The 17,797-nt window shown below is 32.1% G+C and overlaps 1 protein-coding gene across 4 annotated transcripts in view; it reads right to left on the bottom strand.

The window, feature by feature from the left end:
- Nucleotides 1–8,955: 8,955 nt before the first annotated feature.
- Nucleotides 8,956–17,797, bottom strand: part of LOC143048258 (protein mono-ADP-ribosyltransferase PARP4-like) — an 85,928-nt gene continuing 77,086 nt past the window's right edge. For all 4 annotated transcript variants that reach the window (XM_076221825.1, XM_076221826.1, XM_076221824.1 and 1 more), the window contains 4 exons: nt 14,678–14,711; nt 13,482–13,594; nt 12,983–13,082; nt 8,956–12,302 (listed from right to left, as the gene is read on the bottom strand). In XM_076221825.1, the coding sequence (XP_076077940.1) occupies nt 11,983–12,302; nt 12,983–13,082; nt 13,482–13,594; nt 14,678–14,711 (567 nt within the window). In that variant the 3' untranslated portion in view covers nt 8,956–11,982. The remainder of the gene's footprint in view (nt 12,303–12,982; nt 13,083–13,481; nt 13,595–14,677; nt 14,712–17,797) is intronic.

Genomic DNA, 17,797 nt, shown 5'->3' with positions numbered 1-17,797 from the left:
TTGAAATAATTGATACACAATAATATACTGTATATATATTTTGTAATTTTGAGTACTAACAATTACTAACAATTTTTCTAAATATACAATCTAATGTTTAACGAGGCCGGGATAAGGTACCGGTACTTTCTGTATCAAACTAACAAATGTGAAAGTTTTCAATAAAGTATGTATAATTTAAAAAAAAAAAAAAAAAAAAAAAAAAAAAAAAAAAAAAAAAATTTGACAAATAAAAATAATAAAATCAGTCAAAAAAAAAAAAAATAAAAAAAATATTTTTAATTTTTTGTTTCCCCAACAATTCAAAAGAACAAAATAATTAAGGAATTTTCCCTAAAATAAAGAAAAAAAGTAGTTGACAATGCACAGCAAGTTCGCCATTGAAATATTGTTAAACTGGAAATTTTTTACATCCTGGTTTAAAAATGAGTAATAGAATTGTTCATAAGAAATAAATTCGTTATCTTGGTGTAATCAGGGGTGTACGGAATTTTACACCGTTGTTGAAAATTCATACACCCATTCGGCTGCGCCTCAGGGTGTATGAATTTTCAACAACGGTGTAAAATTCTGTACACCCCTGATTACACCAAGATAACTAATATTATATGCTACTCGATGTATTACTGTTGACGAAACTTTTGTAATACTTGTGTGCATGAAAACTACAGGTTAACAGTTTAATTCCAACTGAGTACTATTACCAGGATACGAGTCTGTAACGCAGCGCTCAAGACAAAGAGTCAGATTTGAACTGTTGGTCAGTTCAACTCAATTCAAAGCTTTATTTATAGGCAGCATGTCACATAACAATTAAAAATAATCTGTTTGAACTTTTATAACCGACAAATACATACATTTTCACAATAATCATACTCAATACTAATATTAAAACATAAAAGACATATAGACCATACATTTTATGCACATTTTCGCTGAACTAATTTTAAATACTATATATTATATACATGCATGAGCACTAAGCTAAACCAACAAAAAAACTAAAGCACAGCAATCAAGACATGCTACTGATGTTTGGAAATAAACTCATCATAGATACCAGGAATAAAATTTAATATTTACGCCAGGCGCGCGTTTCGTCTACAAAATACTCATCAGGGACGCTCAAATCAAAAATGTTATAAAAGGCCAAATAAAGTACGAAGTTGAAGAGCATTGAGGACCAAAAATTCCTAAAAGTTTTGCCAAATACATCTAAGGTAATCTATTCCTGAGGTAAACAAGCCACCAGATAAGTCGTGGCCATAGTATTTTATCGACAGAACAAGGATAACAGACCGTACATAACCGACTACGACAAAACACAACCGAACAATTATCAAACCTACCTGTAGAGATGGATTATGACACAACCCCTACCTACAGGATATTTTGAGCAGACGGAACCTGCGGATATTGAAGAAATTCTAAACTACTAAGTGGACGACCATTTTAAAATATTCGGGGTGGGGTGGGGGGACAATAGGATTTGTTTTTGATCGGTTATTTATTTTTGTAAACTAAGCGGACAGGTAATCTATTTTCTGCAGTATTGAAGCAAGATTTTTTATTTTCATTAAAGCAAGGGACTGATTATTTATTTTCACAACTATAGCTTTGATATTCAAAAATATACAATTTTAAAAGTATTTGTTTATTATAAAATTATACATGTATAGTCAAGACGTTATGTACCATTTAATCAGAATTAATCATCATCCTCTGCAGAAATGAATCTTCTATATTCCCAACTGCATATACATGTACGTATTGCATAAATACACAGTATCAAAGTTTGGTTGTAACTAGTCTTGGAAAACATGTTTCCACAAGCCAAGCGGAGCGAGGCAAACATTTTTTTAAAGGATTTTGGAGCCACTGAAGGCACAGAAGATGTAGAACAAATGATGCAAAATCATGCTATCTGGGTGTTCCCCAGACCCTTTCTTGGTCTCACAGCAAAATGTATAGATTCAGTGTAAGACTTAAGTTTCTAGGGACAACATCAAAAGACCTAATGATCAGGTTAATAACAAAATTGCTCAATTACAAAATGAATGCAACACAAACAGAATACAGAAGGGTAAATGAACAAATGACAAATAAATAAGAAACATTGATCCCGAAAAATCAGGGGCTACGTCTGAGGGAGAACAGAGCTTGCTTCTTGCAAGGCACTCGCCGTGAACATAAGTTGGTATGGAGACCGGCCTTGTAATAAACGCGAGGTAAGAGTTCCTGAGAAAATATACCTAAAGTTAAATGAAACCAATTTTCAAACATTTCAAGTATATTTAAATAGTATTTATTAGGGATGGCAACGAGTACTCGAGTACTCGGGTACTCGATCGGAAGACCTAGTACTCGAGTACAGTTTTAGTACTCGGTTACTCGTTTGCCTGTTGTATATCTTGAGATATGTTCTCTTCACATTTCCACTCACTTTAGTACCGTTGAAATATCACATTCGTAATACTTTATTTAAATAAAACCAATTAAGAGCATAAATATGATTATTATGAGGCTTCTATTTGTTATAGTAGTACCAGCAAAGTTCTTTTATTCCGCGGGAATGTTTTCATGTGCATTACTTGTAACAAAAAAAATGGAAAGTCAAACAGTCTTTCGTCTGAAATTATTGACCATATCATATTTCTAAACAAGAACAAAATGACCTGCGATAAACCATACGCAACTGATTGGAGACAGTCATATTTAACGGTGTTTGTACACAGATCAACACTTTCATGGATTAATAATTAACTCATCACAAGCCGTAAAACTTATCTTTGTTTGTTAATCAAGACTTCTATGTAAACGTGATTGGTATGCGATTTACATTTAAATTAATCTAATTACACAATATTTGAAATTTAACTATAATTGTTTAATTTACAATTAAAAGATAGACGAAATTACGAGAGCGACATTCAAACTCAAATGTCGAAAATAAACTGACAACGTCGTGGCAAAAAAATAAAAGAAAATCAGAAAAACGATGGAGCCAAATAAAACCAAACAACACAGAACAAGTAAGACTGTGCAGCACGAAAAAGCACATGTAATTTGAAGTCCAATATTCTTGTTGACAAATTAACGGACAAGTCGTATCATTAAAGATACCAACTCCTCAGGAACAGATGATACATATTATATATTGTATACTGTGTCGGACTTTATATTCAAATATTTTTGATTTTATTGAAATTTGGTTCATGAACACGTACACAAGCAATGATTGGTATTATGATAGGTTATTTGTAGAAACGGCGGTCGGTAATTCATTGTTAAATTGACTACAAACAAAAAACAGAGGAGCAAGCTATGTTTGAAGTACGTTTGACTTATGTTTATGAAAGGTAATAACAAAAACACTGCATCCCACCTTAAATCTAAATTTTTCAATAGACGTTTAAGATTCATCCGATTACTCGCGAGTACTCGAGTATCTTGACCGAGTATCCGAGTATTAAATTTCTGATCTTTTGACATCCCTAGTATTTATACTTTTATTATTATTTTTGTGAGTATCAAGGCTGAGTTATTTATTTTCAAAATCCTCCTGCCACCATTCCCCCCCCCCCTCCCACCGAATATCAAATGGTCGTCCCCTAAAACTATCACGAGAAGGGGTACATGGTTCAATGCGACATCGATTACCCCAAGAATTCCACTTCAAACATGACGATTCTATGTTGGAGCATGGGAATATAGGAATAAATGAGAACGAGAACAAAGATATCAACAAGGTGGACGAACTGAATAACCTGAATAACTGCAAAAAGTGTATACTCCATAACAACAATTTGAAACAGTGCTTAGCAATGACAATTGACTTTGATCAACCACATCAGTTATCGGATTCGAGGAGTCTTCATGGCTCAAAATGTGTATCAACATGCACACAAGTCTTCACGCCAAGGCATAGACCGACTCTTAGAAAAACTTTTTCAAACTTATAAACCATTCGGTGTTCAGCAATATCATGGAACACATGCATCTGCAAGAGCGTTGACGTCCAAACTAGAAACAGATAAAGACAAAGTATACCGCTGTTTAATATTCATAGTTCGATTAAGCAAAAACAAATCCGGGTAGCAAACTAAAACAAATGTATCTAGCGTATTAAAAAAACTCATTCTAGATACGATAGCTCTTGGTGAAATATAGGAGGAAAGAAACAACAAAATACAATGAACACCAACATTTCAAATTCTAATGTTAACACACATAGAAACAGACTAAAATAACAACTGCCATATTCCTCAGTACAGGACATTTTTTTAGACAAAATGGTGAGTTGAACCTGGTCTTATGGTTAGCCAAACCTCCAGCTTATGTGTCAATATTGCAAACACCGCTTGAATGACAACACTACGTGGCAGTAATACAGTACAAACAAACATAGGAACACTCATAACAGATAATTATAAAATAGATAAACAAATGATATAATAGTACATTACAACAAAGAAGAAAGGAACGAAATTCGTAGCAGAGTAAAACTTTAATAGGAGCTTTATCTTTATCGAAAACATATATATAGACATTATTAAAATGAAAAACACCAAGTTTAATGTCGTCAAATAAAGCATGTTAGATCGACAAGTTTGGATTTTATTGAGGGAGCGAAGAAGGAACCTGACTAATACGTTCGACGACCTCAAGATGAAAATCACTTGCTTCATCAATTTGACAGCTCACAGGGCCAGTGTGGATGATGAAACGAAATGTGTACAACCATTATATTCGTAAACTTTCCGAAGGAAAGTAGCTGATTAGCTGGTGACGAAAGGCTAGTTTCCAAAGAATTGGCAAGAGCTGATGTAATCACTTGCTTCATCAATTTGACAGCTCACAGGGCCAGTGTGGATGATGAAACGAAATGTGTACAACCATTATATTCGTAAACTTTCCGAAGGAAAGTAGCTGATTAGCTGGTGACGAAAGGCTAGTTTCCAAAGAATTGGCAAGAGCTGATGTAAACATGCAAGAAAAATCTGAAGAGACAAGCGAATAAGAAATTGAAAGAACAGCATAAAAACCTGGACAATATTTTGTCTTGAATAGAGACATACTGCTGCGAGATCAAGACGTATATAGTTATCAAAGGTACCAGGATTTTAATTTAGTACGCCAGACGCGCGTTTCGTCTACATAAGACTCATCAGTGACGCTCATATTAAAGTATTTGTAAAGCCAAACAAGTACAAAGTTGAAGAGCATTGAGGATCCAAAATTCCAAAAATTTGTGCCAAATACGGCTAAGGTAATCTATGCCTGGGATAAGAAAATCCTTAGTTTTTCGAAAAATTCAAAGTTTTGTAAACTGGAAATTTATAAAAATAAATGACCACATTATTGATATTCATTTCAACACCTAAGTGTTGACTACTGGGCTGGTGATACCCTCGGGGACGAAACGTCCACCAGCAGTGGCATCGACCCAGTGGTGTAAATAGTTATCAAAGGTACCAGGATTTTAATTTAGTACGCCAGACGCGCGTTTCGTCTACATAAGACTCATCAGTGACGCTCATATCAAAGAATTTATAAGGCCAAACAAGTACAAAGTTGAAGAGCATTGAGGATCCAAAATTCCAAAAAGTTGTGCCAAATACGGCTAAGGTAATCTTTGCCTGGGATAGGAAAATCTTTAGTTTTTCGAAAAATTCAAAGTTTTGTAAACAGGAAATTTATAAAAATAAATGACCACATTATTGATATTCATTTCTTCACCTAAGTGTTGACAACTGGGCTGGTGATACCCTCGGGGACGAAACGTCCACCAGCAGTGGCATCGACCCAGTGGTGTAAATAGTTATCAAAGGTACCAGGATTTTAATTTAGTACGCCAGACGCGCGTTTCGTCTACATAAGACTCATATAACCGTTTATCAATTCAGACAAAGCATGATCTAATGATGGATTGCTGTTCAACGTCTAAGTAACCTTCATACTAGTAGTCTTATCGAACGGTTAAGACAAATCAGCTTGATGAGTTGTTTTAACTGTAGTCTGATTGTTTGATCCAAAAAAATATACTGAGGGTATAAACTTCATTTGGTGTAGAATTCCTAGCTGATACTTCGGGATGGAATTTACATAGGCGATCGCGGATTCCGTGGGTCGGTGTAAAAGGGAAAAACATATTATATGCCAATATACAGACTATGTTCCTGTATAGCTTTCGCTAGATCTTTTAAATGCAGTTCACGTCTTAGGCTGTCTTCTGAATTTCGGGTTCGTAGAATTAACCATGTATCTTCTCATCTTTGAATTCCTTGAGACTTTTAGTCGGGTGTTGAGTGTATAAAACGTGGAAAGCGTTGCCCACTAGGTGTGTTTTCCTTTTCAAATGCACGCTTCTTCTTAAAGTCATACTTTAACTGTTTTAAACGATACATCACCATCAAAAACTATAGCATTAAAGTAATGTAAATTTTCAGATTCGCTAATTCATTATTTTTTTTCTGGTTGCATCTAGGAATTTTATATATTATTCCATAGTCAACTCAACCAAGGTAGCTAAACTATAATACAACACACTATTATAATGTCATCTAATGTATCCAGCTTAATCTTGTTTTTTTAATTTTAGCTATGAATAAACTCATCATAGATACCAGGATTGAAATGTTATATTTACACCAGACGCTCGTCTCGTCTACAAAAGACTCATCAGTGAACTTTCAACAGAAAATGTGCTTGAATCTGGCTTTTGTTGGTAGCTTAATTTGATTAAATAGGTCAGTGACATTGTTCCTACCATCTGCATATTTTGTTAAGAGCTTCATTTTGAAAGTTTTCATCTGTGGTTTTCGAGAGCTGACATTCTACATCTCCTTACAGCATGTACAGGCAAATCCTACATTTGGCCAATGTACCAAATATTTACATCAACCTTAATATGCATGAAACAATTGCCACTGAACATTAAACGGGCAGAGATCAATCTGTTGAGGTCACAATTATCCACATAACTACATGTTTACCCAAACTGAAGTGGTTTTTTTTTACAGTATTTCAGTTAAATGTTGTAAATTCTAAAACATTCTTAGGATATCATTTGCTGGGGTCATTTCATGTGTAAAGGTGAAACAACATATCAAAATGTTCAGCGGATTAGAACTTTTCCACATTTGTATGTAGACTTTGTCAAATCTGCAAGATCAAACATCCACGAGAATATGATTCTCTCCAATCCACGACAATTGGTACAATCAGAAGAAAATAAATCAACAATAGCTTAAATTCTATCCATGCTCATTTTAATGGGGTATGTGTGCTACATGAGGCTGATTGTCATTTAGATTAATTGTTCATTGAATCCAAGTAAATGGAAATTTTGATCTGATCATTATGATTTAAATTTTATGCTGGTCATGGTCTAAAATTTTACTCACAGATTTCCTTAGATATTGCTTCTGTGAATAGTTATCGAAGGTACCAGGATTATAATTTAATATGTCAGACGCGCGTTTCTTCTACATAAGACTCATCAGTGACACTCAGATCAAAATACATGCAGTTTTAGATCGAAACAAGTACAAAACTGAAGAGTATTGAGAACACAAAATTCCCAAAAAGTTGTGCAAATGCAACTAACTAAAATTCAATTTAATTTGTAACTTCTACAAATATTTACATTTTGCCATTCAAAATAAAATTTTGTTGATAAAATATTTGTTATGCAATTATAAGGAAATTCGTGATTTTTTTAGATGAATCACAATAAACTTGTTTGTAAAGAATAATATTTTGACTACCATCAAAACTTTAATTTCCAAATGTGTTCAGCGGATTATTGTTCCCTCATTGCTTAGTTTATAATAAAATCTTGTTTTAAAGTCAAATAGAACAAAATAAACTATTCCTGTGTTAGTCTCTTCAAGATTTCATTATTTCTACATTAGTCGATGATACAGAACTCTGTAATTTCAAGTGAACTCATCATTGAAACTGATAATATATCAAAACAGCCAATTAAAGAAGATTCAATGAAATTATAGCACAAATACAATTTTTCAAAACCAAAGTATGCTAGATATGATTCTGTTAATAATTGCTTATGTCATATATAAGAGATGCATTAGGTCCTGTTGAGGGAACAATCTCCCCTTTGATTTTTTGAGAAGTTGACAGATATGCAAATAGTTTCTTTAAATTTGACATTTCACATCCTTCTCAGCCAGCAGTTAAGCGTTTAGTGGGAAATTGTGTCAAATTTGATAACTATGTTAAATGCATCTATCCTGTCGAGCTAGAGATAACGGATACAGCTAAGTCTGCCTCAGTTCTCAACTTACATCTAGAAATTGACAGAAACAAAACTTTTCGACAATAGAGATTATTTCAGCTTCCCAATTGTAAACTTTCCATTTCTATGTAGCAACATTCCAGCAGCGCCTGCATACAGAGTATATGCCTCCCAATTGATACGATCTATGCTCGTGCTTGTATTTCCTACCATGATTTCTTTCGTAGAGGGTTGCTGTTCATAAGGAAGATTTTTTAAAACAAAGAGTTTCAAATGGTAAAGTTAAAAGCATTCCTTCGTAAATTTTACGGATGCCATCACAAGTTAGTTGACAGTTATGTGGAGCAGTATCTACTTATCATTTTGGAGCACCTAAGATAATCCCTAGTTTTTGATGGGGTTCTTGTTGCTAAGCCTTAAGTTTCCTATATTATGGCATGTACTATTATTTGTCTGTTTGTCTTTTTCGTTCTTAGCCATGATGTTTTCAGTTTATTCTGAATCCGCCCCACTTTTATAGTGTTTCTGCATTTTCTTTTGACTAAACTTTCATTAAACACATTTATTTACTTGATGATAAAAACTACAACTAAAACTATTCATGAAATCTGACCATGTGCTTTATACATGTACAAATTTATAAAAATGTTATTTTCATTTTCCATTTAGTGGCAGAATTAGAATAACAAATTTAATCCTATCCTTTTTTTTATTAAATATATTAAACCATAATACAAATCATTATCACAAAACCAAAACCTTTTTTTCTATCACAAAGTATAAAGCAATTTGTTAAATGCTAAAAATAGATATAACAAAAACATTTTCATCACAGGAAAAAAACTTAATAAACTTACTGCTAAAAATATGACTATAAAACATGATATTAAGTGAATTTAATATCATCTTTAGCCCTTCAAATACCTATTTGGTAGTGAAATCTTTATGTATCAGGTGAAACTGTTTGTTTCAAGTGACTTTAGATTAGATTAAACAGAGATCCATGATAGTAGGGGCATTTTGTAACTGAAACTGATTAACAAAAATTTAATATAATTGCATCATTACCATCAGTTAATAATAGATACATGGTTATAATAGGTTCAATACCAAAACCAATTTAGATAAATTAAAACATAACAATTATATATAAATCACAGTTAAGCAATCAAAACATAGTTAAAAGTGAATATTTTTGTACTATCTAGCAGCAGTAATTTGTGTTTTATGAACAAAAATGTTAAACAATATAATACATAATACAATTGACAATCTGTATAAAGACAAATGAAGTTCTGAAGATGTCCAAAATGTGACCACTTAAATATGTAACACTCCCAAACGTGTCCTTCCCCCCCAAACGTGTCCGATTCCCCCAAACGTGTCTATTCTCCCCAAACATGTCCATAATATTCAATGTTCCTCAAACGTGTCCGATTTCAGAACCCCCAAACGTGCCCGATACTATTGTTATTCGCCCAAACGTGTCCACTTTTAAACGACAGAACGTCTCGCGTCTTTTAGAGCTAATACATGTCCTAAACGCGACATCAATAACGTTCACGGCAGTTCTATGATGGGGGACACAGTTGATGAAGTGGTAATTTATTAGCATTAATTTGTTCAATGACGGTTGTTAATGATTATCAATACTGAAAATTTAATATGTAACATATGCATTAACTTTTGACTGAATTTGCTTATTGTCCAGTTGCAAGTATTTCATGCTCATTTAAAGCGAGCATACAAATAATTCTAGTACAGTTCAATTAATCGTTTACTATGTAAATTATTTTATACTAATAAACTCCGATGATGCATTTTATATTAATCAGAATATTGCACGATGGGCTTTCAGTCGAATTGACCTCCCATCTTTTTTTAACAGTTCTAATTTTTAATAAATTTTAGGTTACGAGCGTCACTAAAGACACACGAACAAGAGAAATAACGTCCAGTGCCAAATATTTCATTCGTTATTTGAACGATATCATATTAACGATATATACTGTAGATAGGTTCTATCATCAAATCGGGAGTTTAAAATTGGGCATTAATTTTTACGGTTATTTGGGATGACCACTAGTTGGGATTTTAATCTAAAAAAAAATAAATGCGAGTAAAGACCGATTTGTTTATGACATCAGTAAGAAACTACTTCAATGTCTGTTATGTAATATAGAGGCCGTTTCAAATAAAAGTTGCAGAAATTAAAAAAAAATGTTGCCTTCCAAAATACAACTTATGGCACATTATAAAGAGTGAAATGCTACAAACATAGAAAAAGAATTTAAGTAATTTATTCTGATCTTTTAATGAAATAGTAAAAGATCGTAAAATGAGTATACAATAATAATAATAAAAAAAACCACACAAATAACCTACGTTTTTATAATATGAACACTAATGATAGTTCCAGTAAAATAAAAAGCTTGATATGGACACGTTTGGGGGATTGGACAAGATTGGGGGTTTATTTTAAAAATGGACACGTTTGAGCGTTTATACAAATGACACGATTTGGCGCCCTTTGACAACTAGACATGTTTTTGCAGTTCAGTGACGTCGATGTGGACACGTTTGGGGGAATCGGACACGTTTAGGGGGAAGGACACGTTTCTGAGTGTTACAAATATGTTACAGAATTGATAGCATAATGTAAACATCATTAGACAATAAAATTATGAATTAAAAAAAAAACGTAAAACAAACAATTAAATCATTAATCAAATAACATACATAGAAATAATAATAAAACAATATGCTTTAAAAAATGTTATTACAAAAATTTACAAAAAACTAAATTTTATTTTACAATTTGTGTTAATAAATTAAATAAAAGTTATAATATCCATGATATCATAGCCTTTGTAAATTGTATAATAATGGCATTTTGAAATTTGTATAACATAAAACTTATTTGTGCAGAGCACTTGCAGTAACTCAATTTTTCTCTTGCAGTTTAATTGAGATTTCATGAAAATTTGTCTTTTTGTTCAACAATTTGTACATATCATGAAAGGTAAACTTTTATTTGACTTTCAAACATTAATTCAATATATTCAACAGAAATTTGCAGGACGCCATCATCTATGTATTATTATATCATTATTACCAATAAAATATTTTTTCTTTATTTAGATATTTTGAGATGGACAGTGTTAATTAAAATTCTTTTTTCAAATTTTGTTAACTTTTGTTTGAAAAAAATAAATACATAAATAAAATAAATAAATGAATATTTTGTAAACAACATTATAAGGAACAAAGTTTTCTATCTCCGTGGTAACCAATACATTTGCACTGAATAACTAATATCATAAATATTGTAAAATGCTACATTTTGAATGGCTAGTCATATAGATTATTCAAATCTCTTAGAATCAAAGAGAAAAAATAAAACCATGTCATATTTATTAGCATAAATACTGAAGAGCTACCTTGGTACATAGGGAAAAGAATTTTTTTTAATCATTATTTATATTTGGTTTTTCTTTATAAAAAACATAATAAAAAATGAAATAAAAAAAAAAGCTCAATCAATAATAATCAAATTGCAATTACTATGCCAACAATTAGGTCAATACTTACTTGATAAAACAAGAACAAGGAGTTTTTTGAAAGCATTTGCTATATTTTACTCCATTATCAATTAAATCTTAAGGCACAATGAAATTTAGGAAAACAATATATAGTAGTGGCTTATTGGTCTACAATTAGCACTAAACTACATGTAACATTTTAGCAGCAACATGGCCCCAACAATGGCCCAATTCTAACATGTCCGAGGTCCATTTATATTCAGCCTCTTTTTGCTGATAGAAGGTTACCATTTTTAACAAATCGGTTGGGGTCTTAAAACCTATCTGCCTTGTGATTGGTGTTTTAGTACTATCTGACAGCCATTGTGTTAGCTGTTGTTGCCATGACGACTGTTCCAGAATGTGGTCAGATACAAAATCAGGAGATATCAGCTGGATGATCACAAGAAGTGTTAAAGATGTGGCAAGTAATATCATAATTTCTTCTTGTATTTTCGAAGCTGAAATCAAAAACACAGAAATTCTGTATCTCTTTACATACATAATTGTTCACATGTGAAATAAATATTTCTTAAGTCTTATATATTTTTGGTTTAATAAAAGATGTGTAAATATAGTTACTAAATGTAGATATGCACACATCAACTGTATTTATAGTCAGCCAAATGAGTTTTACTGATGCAAAATGATGAATTAAACAAAATGACATAATGTTGACAGAAGTTTTCCAAACTTGACTTTGCTATACAAATTATAAAAGTTATAGCTTAAAGGGTTTGACAAGACCGTTTGTCTTACCTGCTTTTCCTTGTCAGTGTCATAGTAAAGGTTAATTCTTTTGATATAGCTTTATATTTCAGAAGGTAGAATACCAGGATGCTTCACACATTGAATACAGATACCATGTAATACAAAGTTTCTGTTTGTCATACATAGTTTTTTAATGTAACTTTCTCACTAATTATAATAAATACAATAAGCATCCATTTACCTCAGGCGTAACAAAAAAATTCACTATATTTTAATTTTAGTGTTGGAGGTAAATGACGATAAACAAATGTTTGTTTGTTATGTCTAATCTTAGCAACCTTTACCAGACAATAAAAATGCAAGTAGACAGTTTACTCTTTTTTTATTTTAATCAAAACATGAGCATGCATAAATGAATGTCCAAAGTTACCTAATGATTTTATCCCTGCCTCTTTAAGTATTTTCATACAAGCATCATATTCTATACCAAGTAAGGTACATAACTGTTGAGAAAACTTCCAACTACCATCCTGGAAATAAAGGCAAATTTCAACATCTTGTAGTTATATACTATTTATCTAGATCTGTTTCAAAATGAGTAGGCCAGGTAAAACCTCTTTTTGGCCCCAAATCATAGGATTATAACAAATGGGTTAAAATGAGCACTTTTAGCTATTTATTTGAAAGTAGAATATGTGTTGTATTTGTTAATACATTGCACATGCAAAAGGGAATAACATCATAAATTCGTTTAATATTACTGAAATCTTCACAATTTTAACATTTATGCTAATTTTATGGTGGTTTTTGTCTAAACTGGAAGAGGTCACATTTGTGTTCAGACTTAATATTCTAACAGAAAACCAAATATAACATTATCCCCCATTTAGACTAATTATTAACATTGGTGTCTGTAAATTAAGACCTACCTCTTCTTGAATAGCAAATATTTTATTTATACTATATTTATCTACTGTTCCTCCTGTCTTCACTGGTTTTATAGTTGAACCGATTCCATAATCAGCCAAATCAGTTGAAGGACCTATAATTATAAATAACAAATATGTAACAATGTTCAACAAGGAGATTTATTTTTTCTTTCATTACTCGGTATTAATCTCATCGGCTGTAGTATCAAGTTTGTTGAGGGTACTCGGTATTAATCTCATCGGCTGTAGTATCAAGTTTGTTGAGGGTAACAATACTGATTTGCTTATTTTCTTTTCTGTAAAAGTTTTGTATTAAATGAACATGTAGGTTGTTTGGTCTCTAGTGGAGAGTTGTCTCATTGGCAATCATACCACATCATTCTTATTCATAAATGACTTAAACAGGTTTAAATCCGATAGGACCAATTTTTATCTAGCCTAATTGAATTTCAATTCTATCAGAAATTTTTACTTTCCTCAGCTTAAAGAAATTGTTGGCTTTGAATTATTTCTGATATTTCAGGACATAAAAAATGGCACCTCTCCCAAGATTAGCATGTTTTATATGGGATGCAAATTGTGCCCTAACAGGAGGTGTAAATACAGAAATGATAGTAATCATGCCAACATATCTAAATAAGATACAGCCGTATAAGGACAAAAATATGGTCTCCAATAAAACACTTAAGACATCATCACCAAATTGATAACCCCTTAGGTCAATCTTGTCATGGCCAAATGTGAAAGTGAAATGAATAAACTCATCATAGATACCAGGACTGAATTTAGTATATACGCCAGACGCGCGTTTCGTCTACAAAAGACTCATCAGTGATGCTCGAATCCAAAAAAGTTAAAAAGGCCAAATAAAGTACAAAGTTGAAGAGCATTGAGAAAACATTGTTAACAATGACAGAGGATAGACAAGACAAAAGATGACATTTTATACCAGTAGAAACAACTCAGGGGCGTTGAAAATAAAATGCTAGTTTGGTTATCATAACATATAGCTCTAACCCTCTTTGAATCAAAACTACGTATTAATTCAGGTACTCTCTCAAAGGGTCACAGCACCAATAATAATCAATCTACAGTATTTGACATAAATGTGGGAAATGCAGTTACTATATTATAAACATTGTAAACATCTAAAACATATGTAAACTGTACACAAATCTTGAACATACTATCTATACCTTGTTGCCCAACTGTTTCTGATCTTGATGACACCTACATTAAAATAAATAAAGATTAAGTCAAAATAGTGCAATGCCTTTGGGTGTTCAATAAATCATTCTATGAGTAACTACAATTTATAGCACCATGCAGGGTAAAAAATAACCATAGTGAGTAGAACTCAATTTGTAGAATTTAACTTTTTCAATTTAAAATGTATAATAAAGGGTTCATATGAGAAAATAGAATTAAAGCAATATTATCTCCACATCTTAAATTTCATGAACCATGAGAACCATAATGCCATAATTCATGATATTTTGAAAATTATAGAACACAAGCAAGTGCTTTTTCCAAGAAAAATATCAAATTGTGTGCTTTTACCGTTTAAGATCAAAGTAAAATTATATTTGGACCATTTTATGCAAAAAATGATATCTTTTTGGACTGGACATTTTTCCTGTCTGCATGTGAACTTGCCCAGATTCTGACACTGATTAGATTTTTGTTTCATGCATTTCAATAATTTGAATAAATAAGTGCCTGGAAAATATTGAATAGTGTTCAAATGATATTTATGATCTATTTATACACAAGAATGGGATGCCCCACTCACAATAATATTTTTTTCCAAATTCAGTGGACCATGAAATTTGGGTAAAAATCTAATATTGCATTGAAAATAGAAAGATCATAGCATAAGGAACATGTGTAATATGTTTAAAGTTGATTGATCTTCAACTTCATCAAAATCTACCTTGACCCAAAATTTTAATTGGATGAGGGGCAGACGGACGAACAAAAGTATGTAAATACCAGATAACATAATGCCAATAAATGGGGCATAAAAATTACTTGTTTACAACAAAAATTTCAGTGTTCTTTCCTTAAAAGATGCAAATTTTGATTGCCATGTTTCTATGTGTAGCATATCAAGCGCAGAAAGATAGTCTGTTCCTAAGTTAGAAGGTTTTAAAATACCAATCAATTCATATATTTCAAACAGAATTTTATTGTTTCTCGAAATTACCATTGTTCAAGGCATAAATAGTTAATGTAAAAGTTTCCGACTCAATCTTATATTTGACAGCAGTATTGTGGTTGGAAGGACAGTAAGAAAAGTTTCTAACGTCAAATAATCTGCATGGTTATACAGCGCCTTCATGTTTTTCCTGTTTGCAATGATCATATGGGCTTAGTTCAGATTTTCCTTGCTCCATCTAAGCAAGATGAAGATGCAACATTTTTTACCTGTGCGTATGGATCACTAGCGGATTTAAGGGGGTCTTGGGGGGGGGGGGGGTGTCACAAACCCCCCTCCCCCCCCGCTTGAAAATCTTAAAATAATTTTTGTATTAACCATTTCCTGTTCTAATGTTATCTTTACTATAAATTGAATATCTAGCACTGAATAGGGTGACACGTTGTCGCTACACTCCTTTAAATATACACATGTCATAATTACATTGGCCTGAGGGTAACTTGATACTTAGAGGATCAAAGGATTTAATTAAGACAATCAAAGGCAGGTATCCCTATATTTTATTAATTTGTTGGTTTTAGGATTAAGGTAGCACAATACAAAGATTTTATAACTCCAAGTTTTAAAATGCTGTAAATTTCTTAATAATGCTTGAAAATTTATAAAAGTGGTAATTTTGGATAGCTAACAGATTACTCTTTCAAATAAATGCAATGTTAGTATTATGCAACAATTATGTAACCAATTATAATGTTAACTGTGTCTAAACTATTTTTCACCAAATTTCCACTTTCAAATGAAATTAGCTTCTGCATAGGTATCCCTAGAGGGTTGATTTTATTATATGTTGTTCCTATGGCCATTATCTACAAAAGGGTGTCTCAGATTTCAGATAGAATGTAAAAAACAAATTTTACACCTAATTGAACATTATCTTCTTTTATGTGGTTAGGATGTTTACACTAATTAGAGATTTATGAGAGAATGAACACCATAGAGACAATCTGAGACACCCTTTTGAAGCCCATGATGTGTTGATTAAGATTCCGTTAAAATTTTCTGTATAGTTAAAGAGATGATAGAGCTAAATTCATTCAAGTGAACTTACCCAGATTTTGCCACTAATTACATAATAATTGATTACATAATGATTGCAAAATAAAAATATTGCATTCATTTAAAAGATTAATCTTTTATCTATCTATATATACCTCTTTTATTATTTTCTATGCATTCATAAGAAAGTTAAAGCATTTTAAAGGTTAGTGATTGGAAGGAAAAAAATCTTTGTATTGTGCTACCTTAAAACGACGTTTTTTGTTAGCTTGATTTGAAGAAAAATACTTTTTCACCCTATCAAATATAAGATTTTTTTTAGAAAATGACACTTGCTGAATCTAAGGATATTGCAAACTTTATTTCAACATCTGTACCTAGTGCTCAAATGTATAGCATTCTAAATGAAAACTGGAATCCACCTAGTTCTTTTCCATTTCATAAACGTGAAATGTACGTGTAAAAAAGATGCTTCTAATATGCGTGGCTGCACCATTTCCCAGGCATTGTCTTATATTCAACTTCACAGGACAAAATTTAGTGCAAATTTTGCGTTTTGTTCGCTACTGACGACAATCCCGGACAGTTTGTTAAAAAAACAGGTTCAGAATTGGGTGAAGCAAATGGTGAATGTTAATCTCACAAACAAAATACAACCAAACAGCCTTTATATTAAGATCACAAAACTTTACCAACACACATGATAAGACGCAGCTAGTGGAATAGATGCAAGGGGTGATACAGCAATTGCAAAACGGGTAGATACAATCTGTAATTAAATAATTAAACTAATCAAATGTTTATTTAGAGTAACCATATGCCGGATGAACAAAAAGTGTGCCTTTTATTGAAAAACATATGGTTTGGTATAACAAGAAAACTTCTCTAGTGTTCAAAAACATTTATCAGAGACCAAATGACAGAGAAAGTAACAATTATGGGTCCCCATATTGCGTTCAACAATGAGCAAAACCAATACTCCATACAGTCAGCTATAAAAGTTAACCAGCTGCTCTGCAGGGCACAGCTTTATACGACCGCAGAGTTCGAACACTAAACAGTTAGGGCAAGTATGGACACAACATTCAAGCTTGATACAGCT

Source organism: Mytilus galloprovincialis, chromosome 10 (genome assembly GCF_965363235.1).
Source record: "Mytilus galloprovincialis chromosome 10, xbMytGall1.hap1.1, whole genome shotgun sequence".
Lineage (NCBI taxonomy): Eukaryota > Metazoa > Mollusca > Bivalvia > Mytilida > Mytilidae > Mytilus > Mytilus galloprovincialis.
Note: the sequence above shows the minus strand (reverse complement) of the source record. Positions and strands in the feature narration are given on the sequence as shown.